This window comes from Orbicella faveolata, unplaced genomic scaffold (assembly GCF_042242905.1).
Source record: "Orbicella faveolata isolate gen_17 unplaced genomic scaffold, um_ofav_v1 contig_34, whole genome shotgun sequence".
Taxonomy (NCBI): Eukaryota; Metazoa; Cnidaria; class Anthozoa; order Scleractinia; family Merulinidae; genus Orbicella; species Orbicella faveolata.
Window position 1 is genome coordinate 14,377,950 of NW_028301563.1, and position 17,099 is coordinate 14,395,048.

The 17,099-nt window shown below is 38.2% G+C and overlaps 1 protein-coding gene and 1 pseudogene across 3 annotated transcripts in view; one reads left to right on the forward strand and one right to left on the reverse strand.

Moving 5' to 3' along the window:
- LOC110053886 (serine/threonine-protein kinase atr-like) overlaps window positions 1-17,099 on the reverse strand; it is a 59,584-nt gene that overhangs the window by 34,147 nt on the left and 8,338 nt on the right. For 2 of the 3 annotated variants that reach the window (XM_089272136.1, XM_089272135.1), the window contains exons 9-22: window positions 16,166-16,308; window positions 15,278-15,497; window positions 13,748-13,891; window positions 12,450-12,521; window positions 11,737-11,786; window positions 7,971-8,139; window positions 6,479-6,590; window positions 5,962-6,383; window positions 5,207-5,501; window positions 4,113-4,350; window positions 2,674-2,932; window positions 1,969-2,163; window positions 1,433-1,627; window positions 756-932 (exon numbers count right to left, since the gene is read on the reverse strand). In XM_089272136.1, the coding sequence (XP_089128262.1) occupies window positions 756-932; window positions 1,433-1,627; window positions 1,969-2,163; window positions 2,674-2,932; window positions 4,113-4,350; window positions 5,207-5,501; window positions 5,962-6,383; window positions 6,479-6,590; window positions 7,971-8,139; window positions 11,737-11,786; window positions 12,450-12,521; window positions 13,748-13,891; window positions 15,278-15,497; window positions 16,166-16,308 (2,691 nt within the window). The remainder of the gene's footprint in view (window positions 1-755; window positions 933-1,432; window positions 1,628-1,968; window positions 2,164-2,673; window positions 2,933-4,112; window positions 4,351-5,206; window positions 5,502-5,961; window positions 6,384-6,478; window positions 6,591-7,970; window positions 8,140-11,736; window positions 11,787-12,449; window positions 12,522-13,747; window positions 13,892-15,277; window positions 15,498-16,165; window positions 16,309-17,099) is intronic. The other variant, XM_089272137.1, reaches the window with a different exon arrangement.
- LOC149104951 (uncharacterized) lies at window positions 8,149-11,678 on the forward strand (annotated as a pseudogene).

Below are 17,099 nucleotides of genomic sequence, written 5' to 3' on the forward strand. Positions count from 1 at the left end.
AACCCCCAACCAAGGAAATTACCAACTTTCCTAGTTTATCCACGCTACAGAAACTGAAGTCAAGGGCTAGCAGTTATAGACCACTAGCCTTTTGAGATTAGCCTTTTGAGAACTTCCCTTGATGAACAAAGTGCACAAGACGACTTGCTAGTCTAGCAGTTGATGAACTGGACTGAGATCAGAAAACTGAGAATCCCAGACTGGACACGTTTCACTGATAGCAGATACACTATGTAATTTCTGTCTACCGAAAGACTTTAAACCCATAACGTTAAACTATCTTCTCATTTCTCCACCCATGCCAAGTTAATGCGGTGGAGCGATAAAATGAGCACTTATGTCAATTATACCGTGACTTCATACAAGTTTCAATAGTTGCTTGAGACGGTTCTAACTTGCTTAAAGGCAAACGGCCAATCCAAATACTGATGTTGCCAAAAATCTTTGTTTTTCTAATCTGACAGGTCTATTTCAACTGTAATTATTCAACACCACCATTAAGAGGAGACGCTGGAAATGGATTGGTCATACACTTAGGCATGGTGAGAGGAATACAGCGCACCACGAGATGAACCTGTAAGGCACTCGTGGTAGACCTAGAATTAAGTAGCGCAGAAGCATCCATAAAGACGTAATGGAGGCCAACATGAGTTGGTATGAGGCCAAAAGAGTGGCTCAAGACCGTCAGAAATGGAAGGCAATAATGGATGTCCTATTCCCCTATGAATTATTCAACATCCGTGAGATTGCCTCACCAGATGCTGCATGGTTTGTAGATCCTTTGGCCCAGTGTATGTGTCATCTTTTGAAGCCAACATTGCCAGTCCGCTGAACACTTTGTTGTAACTGACACTCAAATACAACAACAGCTGATTGTAAACACTCTGCGCCTCGGATCTTAAAAGACTGCCAAGCTCTACGTCTGTCTCTTTCTGAAGTATAAAAGGCACAATTACATAAGCAAGGGGTTTGTAACACTAACACTGAAGGGTGTAGAAGATTCCAGTAGATGGGAAAAAGAGATGACATTTATCTCCTTAGTATGGTAGGCAGGGTGGCATAAAAGTTAGCGAATTGGAGTCTGTTTTAGGAGGAGTTATGGTGGTGTGTTCTGCGGCACAACACTCCACTCTAACAATTTCATTTCACTGCCCATGCAGGAATTATAAATGGGCCAACTTGACATACTTTGTTACAGTAACTGCGACCCATCCAAGAAGACCAGTAATACTCCTAGCCCCGTCAGCTACAGACAATGGCGTTAAACACCAGCACCAATTAGCTATCTTGTTCTTCCAACCACTTGAGCCGAAATACATTTTTAACTATTCCAAGCCTTCCAATACCTCCCGGCCCCTCCCCCAAATTCTCTATCCCGTTTACAACCTCCCCCCTCCCTTTCAAGGAAAAAGGGCACTGGAATGACCGTTACCTGAACATAACCAAGAGCCTTCTCCAGCTCGGATGGTGAACATGATCTCACAAGGAAAGAAAAGATGAACTTGAAGTTCTCCAGTAACATCTCCCGCCTGTTCATCTTCAACTCTTTTGCAATATGCCGTAAGATGGCTGATGAGGAAGGTGATGCTTTCTTGACAAGGTAAGGGATGACAAAACGCAATGTACTCTGCAAAAGGTACATACCCATGTACTATTATTAGATACGCATGTACCTAGCTTAACCAATAACTCTTGTCGTCATTGTGAAACTCCTCAAATGGTAACAGATGTAGGAAAGACCAACCATCGGGATGGATCAGCCATGTTGTATTAAAGAGTGGGATATTAAATTTCATTCAACAGAGAGATAAAAAAAAAAGAGTTCTATGTATTATGCCCATTGTTTTATAATTCACACGTGATAGTTCCAACCAAAGAACGTATAAAAAACAATTCAACAATTTTACTTCAGACGCTCCCTGAAGGATCTAGAAGAACACCTACATTGTACATTGTACAGTTGTGTACCTTCAAAAAGGAGTGCACATCTCTGAATTCAAACACACTAGCCACTTCTGAGACGACATCCAAAGACACTTTAGCGGCAGGGTTCTGGCTGTGAATCTTATCAATTGCATCCACTACAAATTTACAAATGGACTGCTTAAACCCAGCAAATAAATCCTTCAGCTGCTTGCCTTGAAACTTAGCCACTTCTTGAACCTATAACAGGGATAGGAAAACAGAGCGACAAGTTACATGTATGTATCTATTGAACTTGATAATGCAATGCCTACAATTACCAATCGGGATTGTTGAATGTTAATCGACTATTTCCACTTAGAATAGTCGGGAAACTATTCTATACTACAATGAAATCCAACATTTCAGTCATGCATAATCAACAAAAATATCTGTATTTAGAGGTTCTTGATGGAACAAATCTTGGAAACCGTTTTGTCCCAAACAAGGCTGTGGTCTAAGAAAAATTACAAGGAGTCCAAAGGTTCCTAACCATGAGATCCTGGGCGCCCAGCACTTAAAGAAGCTTATATGAAAAAAGTAGGTTTTTCCAGTCACCCAAAGGCAAAAGTTTGTCGCCAGTGGCACCAGGGTACTTCTAGAGCACAAGCCTGCCCAATGTTGCCTGCAAACCCATTTCCATCCTAAAATGTCTGTTTCCAGTAGAACATAACATAAGAGAAACTGGATTAATGTTGTAGACTATTCTACCTGTTTGAAGGCGACAGCTCTTATAAGCTGAGAGTGAGCAGTGAGGCTTTCCAACAAACTGACAATCACCACAAGCAGCAGTTCCCCTTCAGCAATTCTTCCAAGCTGTCCAATTGTTAAAACCACAGTTTCCTGTAGTTTGCAGTTGCCTTGTGAGGAAGCTTCGACGAACACTTTCTTCAACTTGGAAATGACAGTGTGTTGCATGTTGTCATTTGAATCTGCTCTTTCAGGTTTGACAATGTAGGGAACAACATTGCTGAACAAAACCAAAACATACACAACTTTAGTGTTTGGCTCCTTCAGATGAGAACAACAGTGATGAAAAAGTTAGAGAGCACAATCGTGCTAGTGCACAGACGTCTTTACGGTCGTACTAAAACTGCAATGGAGACCTTGGGTCCCACCTGAAGAGCGTATGGATGGGAATTGACATATTCTTCCCATCCATGTTTCACGCAAAAAAATGCAAATTGATGCTAATTCCTGGCATGGCAGGTAACTTCGTAAATGAGATTCCTCGAGAGGAAATGACAAACAGTTACACAAATTACAGACCCTGCTTGAGATGGTTGCAAGGGTCGGAAAATTAATGTCTACCACTTATTCACTTATGGAAATTCTAACCAATTCTGGACATGGCAACCACACGCACCTGTGATTGATACAATAGTTGGTTATGGGTTGATCTGGAAGAGGCAAACATGGGAGACCTATTCAGGAAATTACCGGCAATGAACCAACTTAGCGCCTTGGATCAGGAATGACTGCTTCTGGTGGAAAGCAATATGGGAGATAGCGAACCAAAGTGGCTGCTTCTGCAATGGGCAGCTGAGCTGCTAATTCTTAAAAAATGCAATTTCTTGAGGCTAACTACGAATCAGTGGAACATATTCTGATGGCAAGATGGAGAAGGTCGTGGAGGGTGATAGAATGCTTATGGATTATTTGAGCATTTGGCTCTAGTCGCTCAGTCTTTGTGGTTGCCCAGTTTTTTTGTTCTTTTTTTTCAAAACTTTTTTGCTTAAAATGAATGCAGAATGTTGAAGCTTATTTATTCTGTACTCTTCCGATGGGTCTCGTGCTTCTGCATTAGATGAGGGATGCATTTCCACATGTTTTTGGGCCACAACTAATCTGTGGTTTTATTAGTGCCTTTTTTACCTGGGGAGGCACAGGTTCGAATTCTAAGAACCAATAGTCACGGTTGTAACTTGTGAGGATGCAGAATACGTTATAAGGATTCATTTGCATCAAATTACTGACTGGTGCATCCTCAAAAACCTTTTCACGTCGAATGCCTCATGTGAGTGTAGTCAGACTTAAAGCCACCCGTGAAAAGGGAAGGCATCTCTTAAAACTGCGTTTGAATTTCTACCAACTTTGAATCTGTGGTACTATAATCTAGTGTCCATTGTATTATGATAACTTTCACTCACCTGAAAGCCATTCTCACATCAAAGTCTGGGTCCTCAATAAGATCAAAACATGTTGCACTGACAATGGAACTATGAGCTGCATAGTCGGCTGTAAATGCTATGTGAGTAAACATTCTCTTCATACTATTGATGAAGGCGCATTTAACGGCAGAGTTTGTATCAGGGGATAGAAGTTGTAGGTATTGAGTGAATATTGCAGCATTGACAATCGCGCTGAGTTTACTTTCATCCTTATTACCTAAAGAGAAAAGTAAACATAATTTTTACCTGCTTTTAACATTCAACACAGTGAATATCTGTCCAGTTCAATGGTGTTCATATATATACTCTTTTAGTCACAACAGCAACATTAATAAAGAAAATTGTTGGAGAAACCAGAAACTGTTAAGGTGTCTTGATTTTTTTCTGGACCATACATGTACCAAGCATTTTCAATCAGCTTTTTAACAGTCCTCCCTTAATAGACCATATTCGTATTCACGGTATTGGACTGGAACTAGCTTGCAATGGAGGCTCATGCGGTGACATATCATTAAAAAGAGATAAATGTCATTTGCATTTGAAAGGATTCCCCGCATTAGCCTCGGTTGCAAGCTAGTTCCAGTTCAATACCGAGAATACCATTTATATGGTCTATTGGATCAATAAGAAAATTACACCGGTCACTGCAAATGTATTGGGGTTAGGTATAATAGCAATCGATATCTGCATGGAAAAAATAAACCAAAAATGAAAATCGGTAAAACGCAAATTTTGCGTGAACCAGGTCTGATATGAAAAAGCTGATACCAATGCCTTATGGCGTGTGGCAAGAAGAACATACAAGACTAAAAAACCTGTACCTTTGAACTTGATTAAATCGCAAAAACATTTCAAATTATACTTTTTGCATCATGACGGTAAAAGAGCCAACAGTTGAACACTATTTTGATGGCATTGCTTCAAATAATACCAAAATGCGTCTTAAAGTTATGTTCTGAAGCAATGAAACTTTTGTCGGTTTCCTTTACCACAATCTCGAGAACAGACTTTTTCTTTTTTCTATAGATTTTTAGTACTTTCTCAAAAATCTGAAAAAATTAATTTAATGTTACCTGTTTTGTTTTGAAAATTAGGATCACAGTCTGGACAGAGAAATGTGATACTGCTACAAACAGGATCATCAAAAGACAATTGCTCCTTCAACTTCCTTATCACTGTATTCTCCGTAAGTATACAAGCCAATGAGCCAATAACTTTGGCAATTTCCTCCTGAACTGCTTCACCACAGGAGAGAAGCCCAGGAAGGACATCTGAGATCAGGTGGAATGAGAATGAGCCAAGAGAACACAGCAAAAGAGGCAGCTGCTTTAGGGCTGCTATCTTTGTGTCAATGGCAGTGTCCTTCTGCTGAAAAAGACAAAAACAAAACTGGATTACAAGCCACTAATGAATCACCACAAACCGGGGCAGAAATTGCCCTGATGTACATAAACGTTTTCGTCTACAGACTGTACATGTACTTCTGTTGGTGAAATGCGTTCTTTTACAAAGAAAACCAGCACTGAAAAACATGGCTGTATTTTTCATGACATTCGGTAAGTGGTATACAGAATCCAGCTAAGTTTTCCGTTACATGGTGCATATATAAGAGAGAACATTTATATCATGTCATGTTTCCCAGACATCCGATTGTTTTTCAGATTGTCTGAACAAAGCACAATCATATATCGCCTGAAAGTATTCTCCAATTTACCGCGGTTTTTGCCCAAGATGATTCAAAGATCAACACTGCATTCTCACTTCGGCAAGTTTTGTTAACATTTCTCTCGGTGTAAAATCCACAATTCTTACTAGACTAAACTCGTACCAAAACTAACAGGAAAACTTGAGTCCTCCATGTTGGTGCTGCATCCAGTGCTGCCAGCAAATGCAGACACAGAGCCTTGCTCTCAACGTCGATGACAGGACCAAGTGACCTTCCAACTCTGGCCATGCCGTCAACTGACAGACCAAACCCATGAGGTAGATCAATCCAGGGAGGATCACATCTCGCCAACCAAGGAATGGACACCAAAAATATCACGAACTGGCATAGATCTAGTGGCAGATGAATAAAATCTGACATGCAATAGAGTGCTCCTGAAGTGTGAACAAGTTTTTGGAAGGATGAATCGAGGGCAGTGAGTGTGTCGGTTGTTCGTGAAGACTGCTCAGCAATTTGAACCAAGACCTGGAGAGATGATTTGAATACAGAGAAGAGGTGGGACAGACCCAAGTTTGTGAAAAATTCTGAAATAAAACCAACACCAATTAATTAAATTAATTAGAAATTAATGTACAACTTTATATTCTCTCCTTGTGAGTATTGTGCATGTCTTGATTACCTTTAACTTCACTTGGGTTCTCAGCGCTTGATGTTTTCATCTGATGACTACAAAGGTGAACCATGAGTTCTGTAATCACTCTTATGCCTTCCAGTTCACAAGCAAATTCATCCTGACATGAAAAATACTATACACTGTAAATATATTACACATGAGCTCCAAATGAAAGGGGATTATCAGAAGAGTAAATGGCTGATCAAAATTTGCCTACGTCTTTACATTTTAATGTGTAATCCCTCTGGACAAGTTTAGGTGCTGATTTTGTATTACATCGGGCTAAGAATCTCAGACGTGAAATTGAGAAAAGAATTGATACAAACTATGTTTGCACTGTCATTAACAAAATTAAATCAAACTCAATAGCAATTTGGTTGGACATACATGTATATCCTTATAATTTTTTTGCAACCCTACAGTTCACATCTAGACAACAAAATGTAATTCAATTTTCACATCATTCTCAATGACGAGTTTGCCGCAAATTGTACTGTACCACTGTTACTCATTGAGATCAATTTTTAGTTTTTAAATTTTTGGCATCTTTCTGTTGATCTCTGAACTGGTCAGCTAGCCTGAAATTCATTATAAAATTACATGTAAATGTAGGTTTAAGGACGTTTGCGCTAATTGTTTCTGCGCATCCTTACTGCACATGTAAATTCATACACCACATCATGCATCGAGCGTGCGCTAAGTAATGAAATGAACAATGATAAAGCAGATGGCCATTGCTATAGCTTTGCCTGGATTCAGCAATCTTGGACATTCGGTGACCCCTATTTTTCTTTTGATGGATCATTTCATCTACCGATATTCTACGTTTAGCGAAAAAATTTAGAAAATCTATTGATTAGCAAATTGAATTTTTTGCAAAATGCACCATCGAATTCTGTTCTTTTTGGCTCTTCGTTTCTCTGTGCGGCCGTTTCAAATACCTCTTGAAGAGTTAAGTTTGTAAAAACGTTGGTACATGTAACATTTTGAATTATTAACGCAACAGATTCACTTCTACAAAATATTACTTCTGTAGGATAGTTTGTCTCCGTTGATTCACCTTAGATAATAATATTATTATTTTAAGCTCAAAACTCTGGAGACCATCCTGATTTACACGCACTAATTTTTCAAAATCAGGCTACTTTTCCACATGCTTTATCTCTGAAACAAAGTCCGTGACCCCCAATTTTTTTGTTGTTGTTGTTCATTTCTGAAACAAGTAATTCATTATCAATCAGCAGTAGAAGTTTGAAGAAAATCTATCGAGTAAAACATTTTCGCGTGAATGTCCTTGAACACAATCCTGTTTTTTTGTTTTTGTTTTTTTGGTTGTTGTTGTTTTTTAAGCAAACTAAATTGAGTGTCAACACTACAGAACAGCAATTTTAACCAAAACAGTAAAAGTACTCCCCATAAACTAATCCTAATTTAACCGCGCACTCCAAAAGTTCCCCTCAACCCAATGGAAAACACAAACGACTGACTAAAGACTCACCAAATTTGGCTGTGTTTCACTTGCTTTATCAATTACAGATGCATCAAGGGCCTTGAACCTCTCGAGCAATCTAGTCATTGTTGCTGAAAATGCAGTTTTTCTTTCCTCTTTGTCTTGTTCTGATGGCTGCAAGGTGAGCATTTTTCTTTTCTTTGGAGTGTTTTCCTTTCTATTTATGATGTATAACAATAATTTGATATTTGAATTAATATCAATAAATAATGCTGTAAGATCGATTCTTTGTTTTCCTGCTATACATTTAGCCTTAGGAACATAAGCCCTGGAGTTGTTAATTGGCAGCCACTATGTTTGAGGCACATAATTATCAATTATTGTCTTATTGTTTCCAAAATGTTTATGATGATGAAGATTTCTATTAAATGATAGAATATTCCTTATACACTGTATTATTCACTTTGGAGATTTTAGTTAACCTGAAGAGGAACATTGAGATCCATGAACATTTTTCATGTCAATGCCACAATCTCCAATGAATGGTTTATTTTTTACTGCGCCTTTCAATAACATGCTTACTCTAAAATTCAAAGCTCAACCGACAAATGCGTTTTTCGCTACTGCCAATCAAATGTTCGGTGGCTCCTTCCAGCTTCCGACTACTGCGAGCACTGTTTCATTGTCTGAACTAGATGAGCGCACTAACCATGAGGCCACCATGCCTCGCACAATACCCGCAAAAAAGGGGGCAGAAAATTTAACAAGTGAAATTTATTCGAGTGAGATTAAATTTCGATACACATTTCAAAATAAAAATGAGCGATAGACATTTTACACAACGTTTCGATGTCGTCATGACATCATTATCAAGTGACAAGAAAATAACGGTTCAACAGTGTTATATATGCGGTGAGAGGCGTGATTGTTCATGAACATATTTGTTTAAACAAATAGTTTCGCGCGGATGGAATCCGATTGCGTGTTCAGGCTAGGTTTCTTCTTTCTAATAAACAGCATTTCGTAAATCAAATGTGATCAAATGTGAATGTGATCGTCTGAAGCTGATGTTTACGAACCTCAAGTACCCTGAAAGCCTAATTAACTCCATCATTTCTCACTTTATCATAATATCATAATTCTTAAGCCCGACAAAGGTAATGGCGTAGTTATTTTAGACCGTACCGTTTATTTAGATTCTTGTTTTGATATACTTAATGATAAGACTAAGTTTAAACTTTTAGATAACGATCCTACTTTATTAAGAGAAGGCAGGCTTAAACGTTTTATTACTCAACTTAAGAAAAAGCGTTCTATCGATGATGATACCTATTGCAACATATTTCCTAAGGGTTCACAACCAGCAAAATTCTATGGCCTTCCGAAATTACATAAGAAACGTGATAATCATAGGCAACCACCTCTTAGACCCATTGTATCCTCTATTGGAGCTTACAATTATAATTTAGCTAAGTACTTAAGTTCTCTTCTTGTTCCGCTTTTGCCTGATAAATATTCGGTTAAGGATTCCTTTTCTTTTGTTGAAGAGCTCAGGAGTTTCGATTTTAACAACAAGTTCCTTATTTCCTTCGATGTTGAAAGCCTTTTTACAAACATTCCGCTAAATGAAACTATCGATATTGCCGTTGACCTTATTTTGAAACATCATCCCAAATTTTCCATCAAAAAACCCGACCTTAAGAAATTGTTTTCATTTGCCACATCCGAGACTCATTTTCTTTTCAATGGTAAATTTTATGATCAAGTCGATGGGGTAGCTATGGGCTCCCCTTTAGCACCTATTTTAGCTAATCTTTTTCTTGGATTTCACGAAGAAACATGGCTAAATAATTTTAACAAGGCCGACATCTTACTCTATAGGCGTTATGTTGACGATACTTTTTGCGTCTTTAAAAATGAGCGGGATGCCATGTCTTTCTTTGAATTCATCAATTCTCAACATCCCAACATCAAATTTACTTTCGAGAAACAGAACGACGGTAAACTTTCCTTTTTGGATGTTCTGATTGACAACTCTTCGCATGACTGCGGTTTTTCAGTTTTTCATAAAAAAACCTACACTGGTCTCTTAACAAATTTTTTTAGTTTCACTCCGTTTCGCTATAAAATTGGCCTTGTCCGTACCCTCATTGACCGAACTTATAAAATCAACAACACTTCTTCCGGTTTTGAAAACGATTTGATCAAGCTTTCGGACACTCTAAAACGTAACTCGTTTCCTTCACACATCATTGAAAAAACCTTCAAGCGGTATCTTAACAAGCCTTCTGATCAAAAAAGCCGCAACGTTAATGATGAAAACAATATACGCTATTTTAAGCTTCCTTTTATCGGCCAGTACTCTAGAATAACGGAACTCAAACTACGGCAATTACTTAAACGTTTTTGTGAAACGGATCTTAATATCAAATTAGTTTTTACTTCTTTCAAAATCAAGAATATGTTCAGTTTTAAAGATCGTACTCCTGATGCTCTAAAATCCATGGTAGTTTATCAATTTACTTGTGCGGGATGTAATTCCTGTTATATTGGTGAAACCAGTCGCCATTTTTCTACCAGGATTAAAGAACATACAGTAAGCGATAAAAACTCGCATATTTTTAAACATCTTTCTCAATTTTCTTCATGCAGGGGCATGTACACACCTTCTTGTTTTCGCATCTTAGACTCAGCGAATAGCTCTATTGATCTTAAACTTAAAGAAGCCTTTTATATTAGTAAGAACAAACCTGACCTTAACAAACAGTTACATCACTTCAACACCTTTTTAACTCTGTAATTTCCGTTTCCACTGTTTTGTAATGCATATTGTAAATAATTTATTCATATTTTGTAGTATATAACTTGTGTCACGTATCATTAGTCACTCTATTAAACTGAAGATGGCATAAGCATGCCGAAACATGTCTTTAAAAACTGTTGTACGTTTTATGCAATATTTATCATTATTGCTAGTATTACGACCTTATTTCTCACTTTGTCACCTCAATGATGACCAAAGATCCTCTCGTGCCACCTCGACCATAGTTATCCGTCAACGAAGATACTGTTCACCGAGTGGTATTGCCATTTAAAGATCAAACGTCGGCCGATGCAGTGAAAAAACAACTATCTGACCTGAGCAAGAAAATCGATCACACTCTTCAACCAGTATTCAAGAGTCGCAAAATCTGTGAAGATCTCAAGATGCGTGAACCAAAACCACCTCTAATTAATCAACAATGCGTAGTGTACAATTACCAATGTGATCTGTGCGATGCAGAGTATGTCGGGTATACCAGCCGGCATTTGCACCAACGTACTGATGAACACAGGTTCTCCGTAATCGGAAAGCATTTAAAGAACGATCACGGCCTTTATAACATCGACGACCTTGCCAATAATTTTTCCGTCCTAAAGAAATGCAACGGAAAACTGGATTGTTTGATTTACGAAATGCTGTCTATTAGAAAGAAGAAACCTAGCCTGAACACGCAATCGGATTCCATCCGCGCGAAACTATTTGTTTAAACAAATATGTTCATGAACAATCACGCCTCTCACCGCATATATAACACTGTTGAACCGTTATTTTCTTGTCACTTGATAATGATGTCATGACGACATCGAAACGTTGTGTAAAATTTCTATCGCTCATTTTTATTTTGAAGTGAAATTTAATAACAGATAATGTGAGAAAAACATCAAAGAGATTATCTCTTTTTATCATCATTCTAGTACATAAAGATAATTATTTCACTGCTGACATGGATGTTGTTTAAAAGTGAGTTTAATCCAAGATATTGTCTGTCACCTTTCAATCATCCCTTCACTTGAGGGTCCTTCCGTTCCTGTGGTGTTATACTGAGAAGTATCAAACACATTAGGAATAATCCTCTGTAGCCGGTCCCATGAAGGGAAATAACACAGCAAGTGATATGTAACACGTAAGACTATTTGAACAAAATAGATTCAAAAAATATCCATAAGGGATTGGAATTTCTTGGGGGTGGCGGCAATAAAAGGGGGGGGGGGGGGTCTGAGAAAACAAAAAATTGAAAGAAATGTATGAAGCTTAATTGGAATTTCCAATTCCCTTCAGAGGGGGAGGTATATATATGGATATTTTCTGAAACTACACATTTCAATATTTCTCCCAACATGTGCCTGAAAGATTAGTATCCCACTTGCCCCATCAAGGACACGAGTTCAAATCCTCCTGAACCCTTAGATAGCTTAAAATCTCATGGATTTACATGAGCTGCATCACAGTTTCTGATTCTACTGTCTATACCAACTTTACAACCATAGATAAATGCACAAATTGAAATCAATTCTTGAAACGAACACTTGAATTATTCTGCGCCAAGAGAAAAAAAAGGTTTATCACATTTGTATCAAAATGCAACCTAGAGCGTACATGTATACTACTCAGAATCATCCTTGGTCATCTGTCTTTAACAAAAACATATCATTAGAGTGATCGTGCATTCCTGTTTGAAAATAAAAGTTTCAATAAAAGTCTACCTTGATCCCGCCTGCAGCTTTCCTGTTAAATCCCTCTGCATTAACTGCCTCATATAAACAGCTAACCAAGAACTAAAGTAAAGAGATAATTATAACTGTGGTTAACAACTACATCGTGCTGTCTAGAAGATGGGCACCTGGGATATCCTGGGACCTCCACTGTGACCTCCACTGTGACCAGCCGGCCCCTAGACAGCATAACCCAGCCATGGCTGGCAATCCCTGCAACCCAGCCATGAGCCCCCATGCAGTCTTCCAGGCACCCGTCACACTGAGTAAACAGAGAAGACAGGGAAGAGAGGGGAGGGACAGAAAGACACTGAAAAATAGAACAAAGATGTGCAGGAAACTGCTCAATCCTACGAACAAAACGTTCCAGGGACCGCCACGCTGAGAACACGCAAGTACAATGGCAAAGTGCACTGAGCCTACAATGCCATACGAATACTGCTGACCGGAAGTACCAGCTACTCTTTGCTGTTATTTTTGTTAAATTGCCTTTAACAGCATTGTCACCATAGGTCTCAGTAAAGGGATTAGGGAAGAGCCTATTACAGTACCTGCAGGTACAAAGTGAAAATTTTGTTCCAAATCATACTACTACTGTAGCAGTACTAGTACAGTTCACATGTAACAAAGCATTACACATATGAAAATGTGTATAAAGGTACATTTTACACCAATTTTACACAAAGTTTATAGGCAATCGGGTCTGCCCTGAAAAGTTTAAAAATGGAGAGTCTGCTGCAATCAGCAACCAGACCACTGTATTAAAAACAACATCAAAGTGTGCAGTACTCAGCACTCAGACATAAAACAGAGTTTGCTACCCAATAAGACGACTATTAAACAAAAGGATCATGTGTACAAAAGGTATCCACGGTTGAGTGTGATCAATACCCTAAATCGATACCCTCAATCAACCCTTGATCAATACTCAAACACTCCATCAACACCTCGGTTGACACTCAATCAACACTCCATCGACAGCTCAATCAACAGTCAGTCGAGAGTTGACTTATTTTATCCAAACAAAAAAGCAGAGTGTGCACCACTCTGTAAAGCACCAATCAGACATACATGTATACATGTACATAAAAAGTACATACATATACAAACACATATAAGAAGACCAGCCCTGCATAAGTGGACAACCCTGGGATTAAAAAATTTGTCCATTGTAACATGTACTTTGACAGTCTCATGAGCTTATTAGATGCTATAGTAACCCAGGGGCTTCCATTTTTAACAGCAAACCCCTCAATTGAGTGCATTCCCGTCACAACCAAGCCAATTACCTGTTGCTGTGGTTCGTAACCAGTGTAACCAACCAGCCATTCATTTATCTCGTCTCTAACACGATATTGTGATAAAAGAACTGTGCGTCCTGTGTTGATTGGTACATTCCTGTATATATGGGCAACAAACTGGCAGACAGCTCTCTAAAAATAAAAAAATCAGAATTAGAAAAAAATAGATATACATGTAGAGACCGTTCTGTGTACATACATGTAGCCAATAAAGTTGTGTATTTGAACAACCTGTATAAGATTTTGGCAAAATATGCCTTTACAGCTGTACAAAGTGTGTTGAAATTTCAGTCATAAATTGAACAGCTTAATTTGAAATCACCTCTGATTAATAGTGACAGAATGAAGCACGTTTCATTTAATTTGAATGTGAAAATAGCCTACTAAATTAATGTTACTTGTCTATGTGTATGTATTTAAAATTACTTTTGCCTTTCAATAACACACAAAGCTGTGAAGTTGTACTTTTGGCTGCCAGCAGCAGTCATTTGAATGGTTGAATAATGGATTATCCCAGGCATTTGATTGACATCCTATCAATCTTAAATGAATGACAAATGGATGCCAAACAGCAAGCAACAGGGCAGACAAACAGCAAGCAACGCACACAGAAATGCCATCTAATGATATTCATAACTCAACTCGTTTAACAACTTTGAAATTCAACGATATTTATTCTTGATAATAATGTTGGACACATCAAAACATCGAATTATGTTACTCCTTATATTTCTTGTTAATAAATGCTTTAACAAGCAACTGACCATTCAAAATTCATTACTGACTGAGCTATGAATCAACTGGGAGCAGGTCAGCTACAGGACTAGCTGCTGAGTTGTGTGTACAAAAGGGAAAATCGTCCTTTTGCATCATTAATAATTGTACCTTTAACAAAATTCCCGATCCTGATTGGTTCTCCACATGCCTACATCTATTTGTCACATAATCGACGCGCGATAACACGCCTGGGTATCCTCAGGTATCCATTTCAAATTTTTGCAATTGAATACCTATGCCATTTGCATGCCAATTACAAACGCTTCAATATTATGTAGCTTCCTTTAATGTTTCCTACAGTTTCTAAAACTTATGGAAAGTGCTAGAGGCTTTTACACTCAAAAGAGAAATGAAGGAAAGTGAAGACTTGGAGCCAACTGGCTCATAGCTGCCAGAGCTTATCCCGGTTTCTGTAGCATCAAGTGGCTAGGAATATTTCTACTCCCCCTGGACAGGATGCTAGTCCATTGCAGGTCACTCCCCTGCAATTTGCTAGGTTTTACTCAAAACAAGACTTTTTTAATTTCAAAATTTATTATTGATATAATTAATAAGTAATTAAACCTTGTGTTGCACAATTTACGGAGTAACGATGCTCATAATTTCAAATCAGCCTCACGCTGCATGCTCATCCAAATTTGAAATCAATTACTCCCTGAATTGTACTCCACACAGTCCAATTACTGTACTATTACTACAATAGTACATGTATTACCGTAATAGTGAAGCCACATGCAGTACCTTCAGTTCTTTCGTAAGAAATTTGTGTAGGCCACCCCGATGAAGAGCAGTCCTAAACTTCAACAAGAAGTGATTGACGTGCCATGCAGGAAAGACATACAGGACTCCTTCTGATGTTGAACCTGGCTGTTGAGGATGATCGCTTTTTCCAGGCGAGAGGCGTGTGGAAAGGACTTCTAAACACTTTGCAATACTGACCTCCAGAGCAGTGACCTTTTCTCTGCAGAAAGAAAAAAAATTAAAACAGAATTGATGTATTTCGTTTTTGTTGTATGTGGGTTAAGTCATAGAGAGAATGCAACATCAATTTTAACCATGCTGGACTGGATTGTGGAAGAGACATCGAGGGAGACAACACCCTGACCCACCAAATTGTATGCTGGGTGTGGCAAGCAACTCCACCCAGAAACAGAAACCTGCTACTGACGGAATCTACTAGTGCCAGAGAATAGCTTGATGCCCTGCCAGACAGGGCATCTCCAACTGGGTATATGAGGAGTGGCATAAAAACAAATTGGACACATGTACAGTAATCTATCGTAGAGGGTGTAGTGAAAAGCAACCAGAAGAATATCACTTCACATGTATGTGTCTTTTAGTTGCTTCATATGCTTGTAAAGCAACTAAAAGACACATCATATTTGTGAATTTATGCAAGAAATATTTTAAAAGTAGCTTAAAGTAGACTTGATCCAAAAATTAGGATAAAATTTGTACATGAAATCATTGCATCATGTCCTTGTTTGGGCAAGACACTTTTAATTATTCTCACAGTGTCTCTCCACACCCATTTGTGTAAATGGGTACGAATTAACTTCACGCTGGGAGTAGAGGGTGAGTAGTTCTTAATACTCCTAGACAAGATACATGTATAGATATTATATTTACCTTCCATTAACTGGTATTTTACCAGAAACTCCAGACACCAATAACTCCAACAAAGAACAAAGACATTTGACAAACTTGTCCAGGACAGGCACACTAGGCAGTCCACTCCAAGGTAACAAGCCAGTTAATATATCCAGTGCTTCCTGCATAACAAAAGCAGTACAGGGTGAGTTCATTCAAGACTATAATTGAATGGCTTGGTGCAAGACTGACGTACATGTACATGACTTTTTCGGGTGAAATTTGAAACTCATGTCAACTATGTGAACTGATTAAAAGCAATTTTTGGACTAACAAAACAACTTAAACGTAGGCAAATGCAAATTAATTTTAAGCCTAGGGAAAAATGCTTAAAGCTGAACAAGATTTAATTTAAAGATGATTTCCAGTCCATACTGCGCAGTCCCAGCATCCTAATGTTTATAGACATTACATACAGTAAGTCTCACGCGATGAAATGCAAATCAATGTTATTTGTTATGAAACATACCTTATCTTTGAGGCCTTTCAAATTTTTTTTCCAACAGCTTCATTGATTTTTACAGCTGCGAAGTTGTTTCATCAAGTGATATGAGAAAGAATGAAGCATAAAGCTTTGCATTCATAATGGAGGTCGACATGAAACTTTGAATTTACTCTACTTCATGTAAGTAGTTGCAAAATGTTTACATTTTGTGATGTCTTCCATGTTCACAAAACAATAAGCTTAACCAAACTCACAAGAGTGTGCAATACAGACTGGAAATCATCTTTAAAGATCTCGGAGTGTTACTGGTATTCCTCTTACATGTGTAGCAGAGACTTCGTGAAAGCAATATTTGTGTCATTTTAGAAAATATCTATACCCCTCCCACAGTTTATTATTATTTGTCCCTTCTCCCATCCCTCTGGAAATTCCAGTTTTGCTTCACACTATTTTTCCTTTAAAAACTCT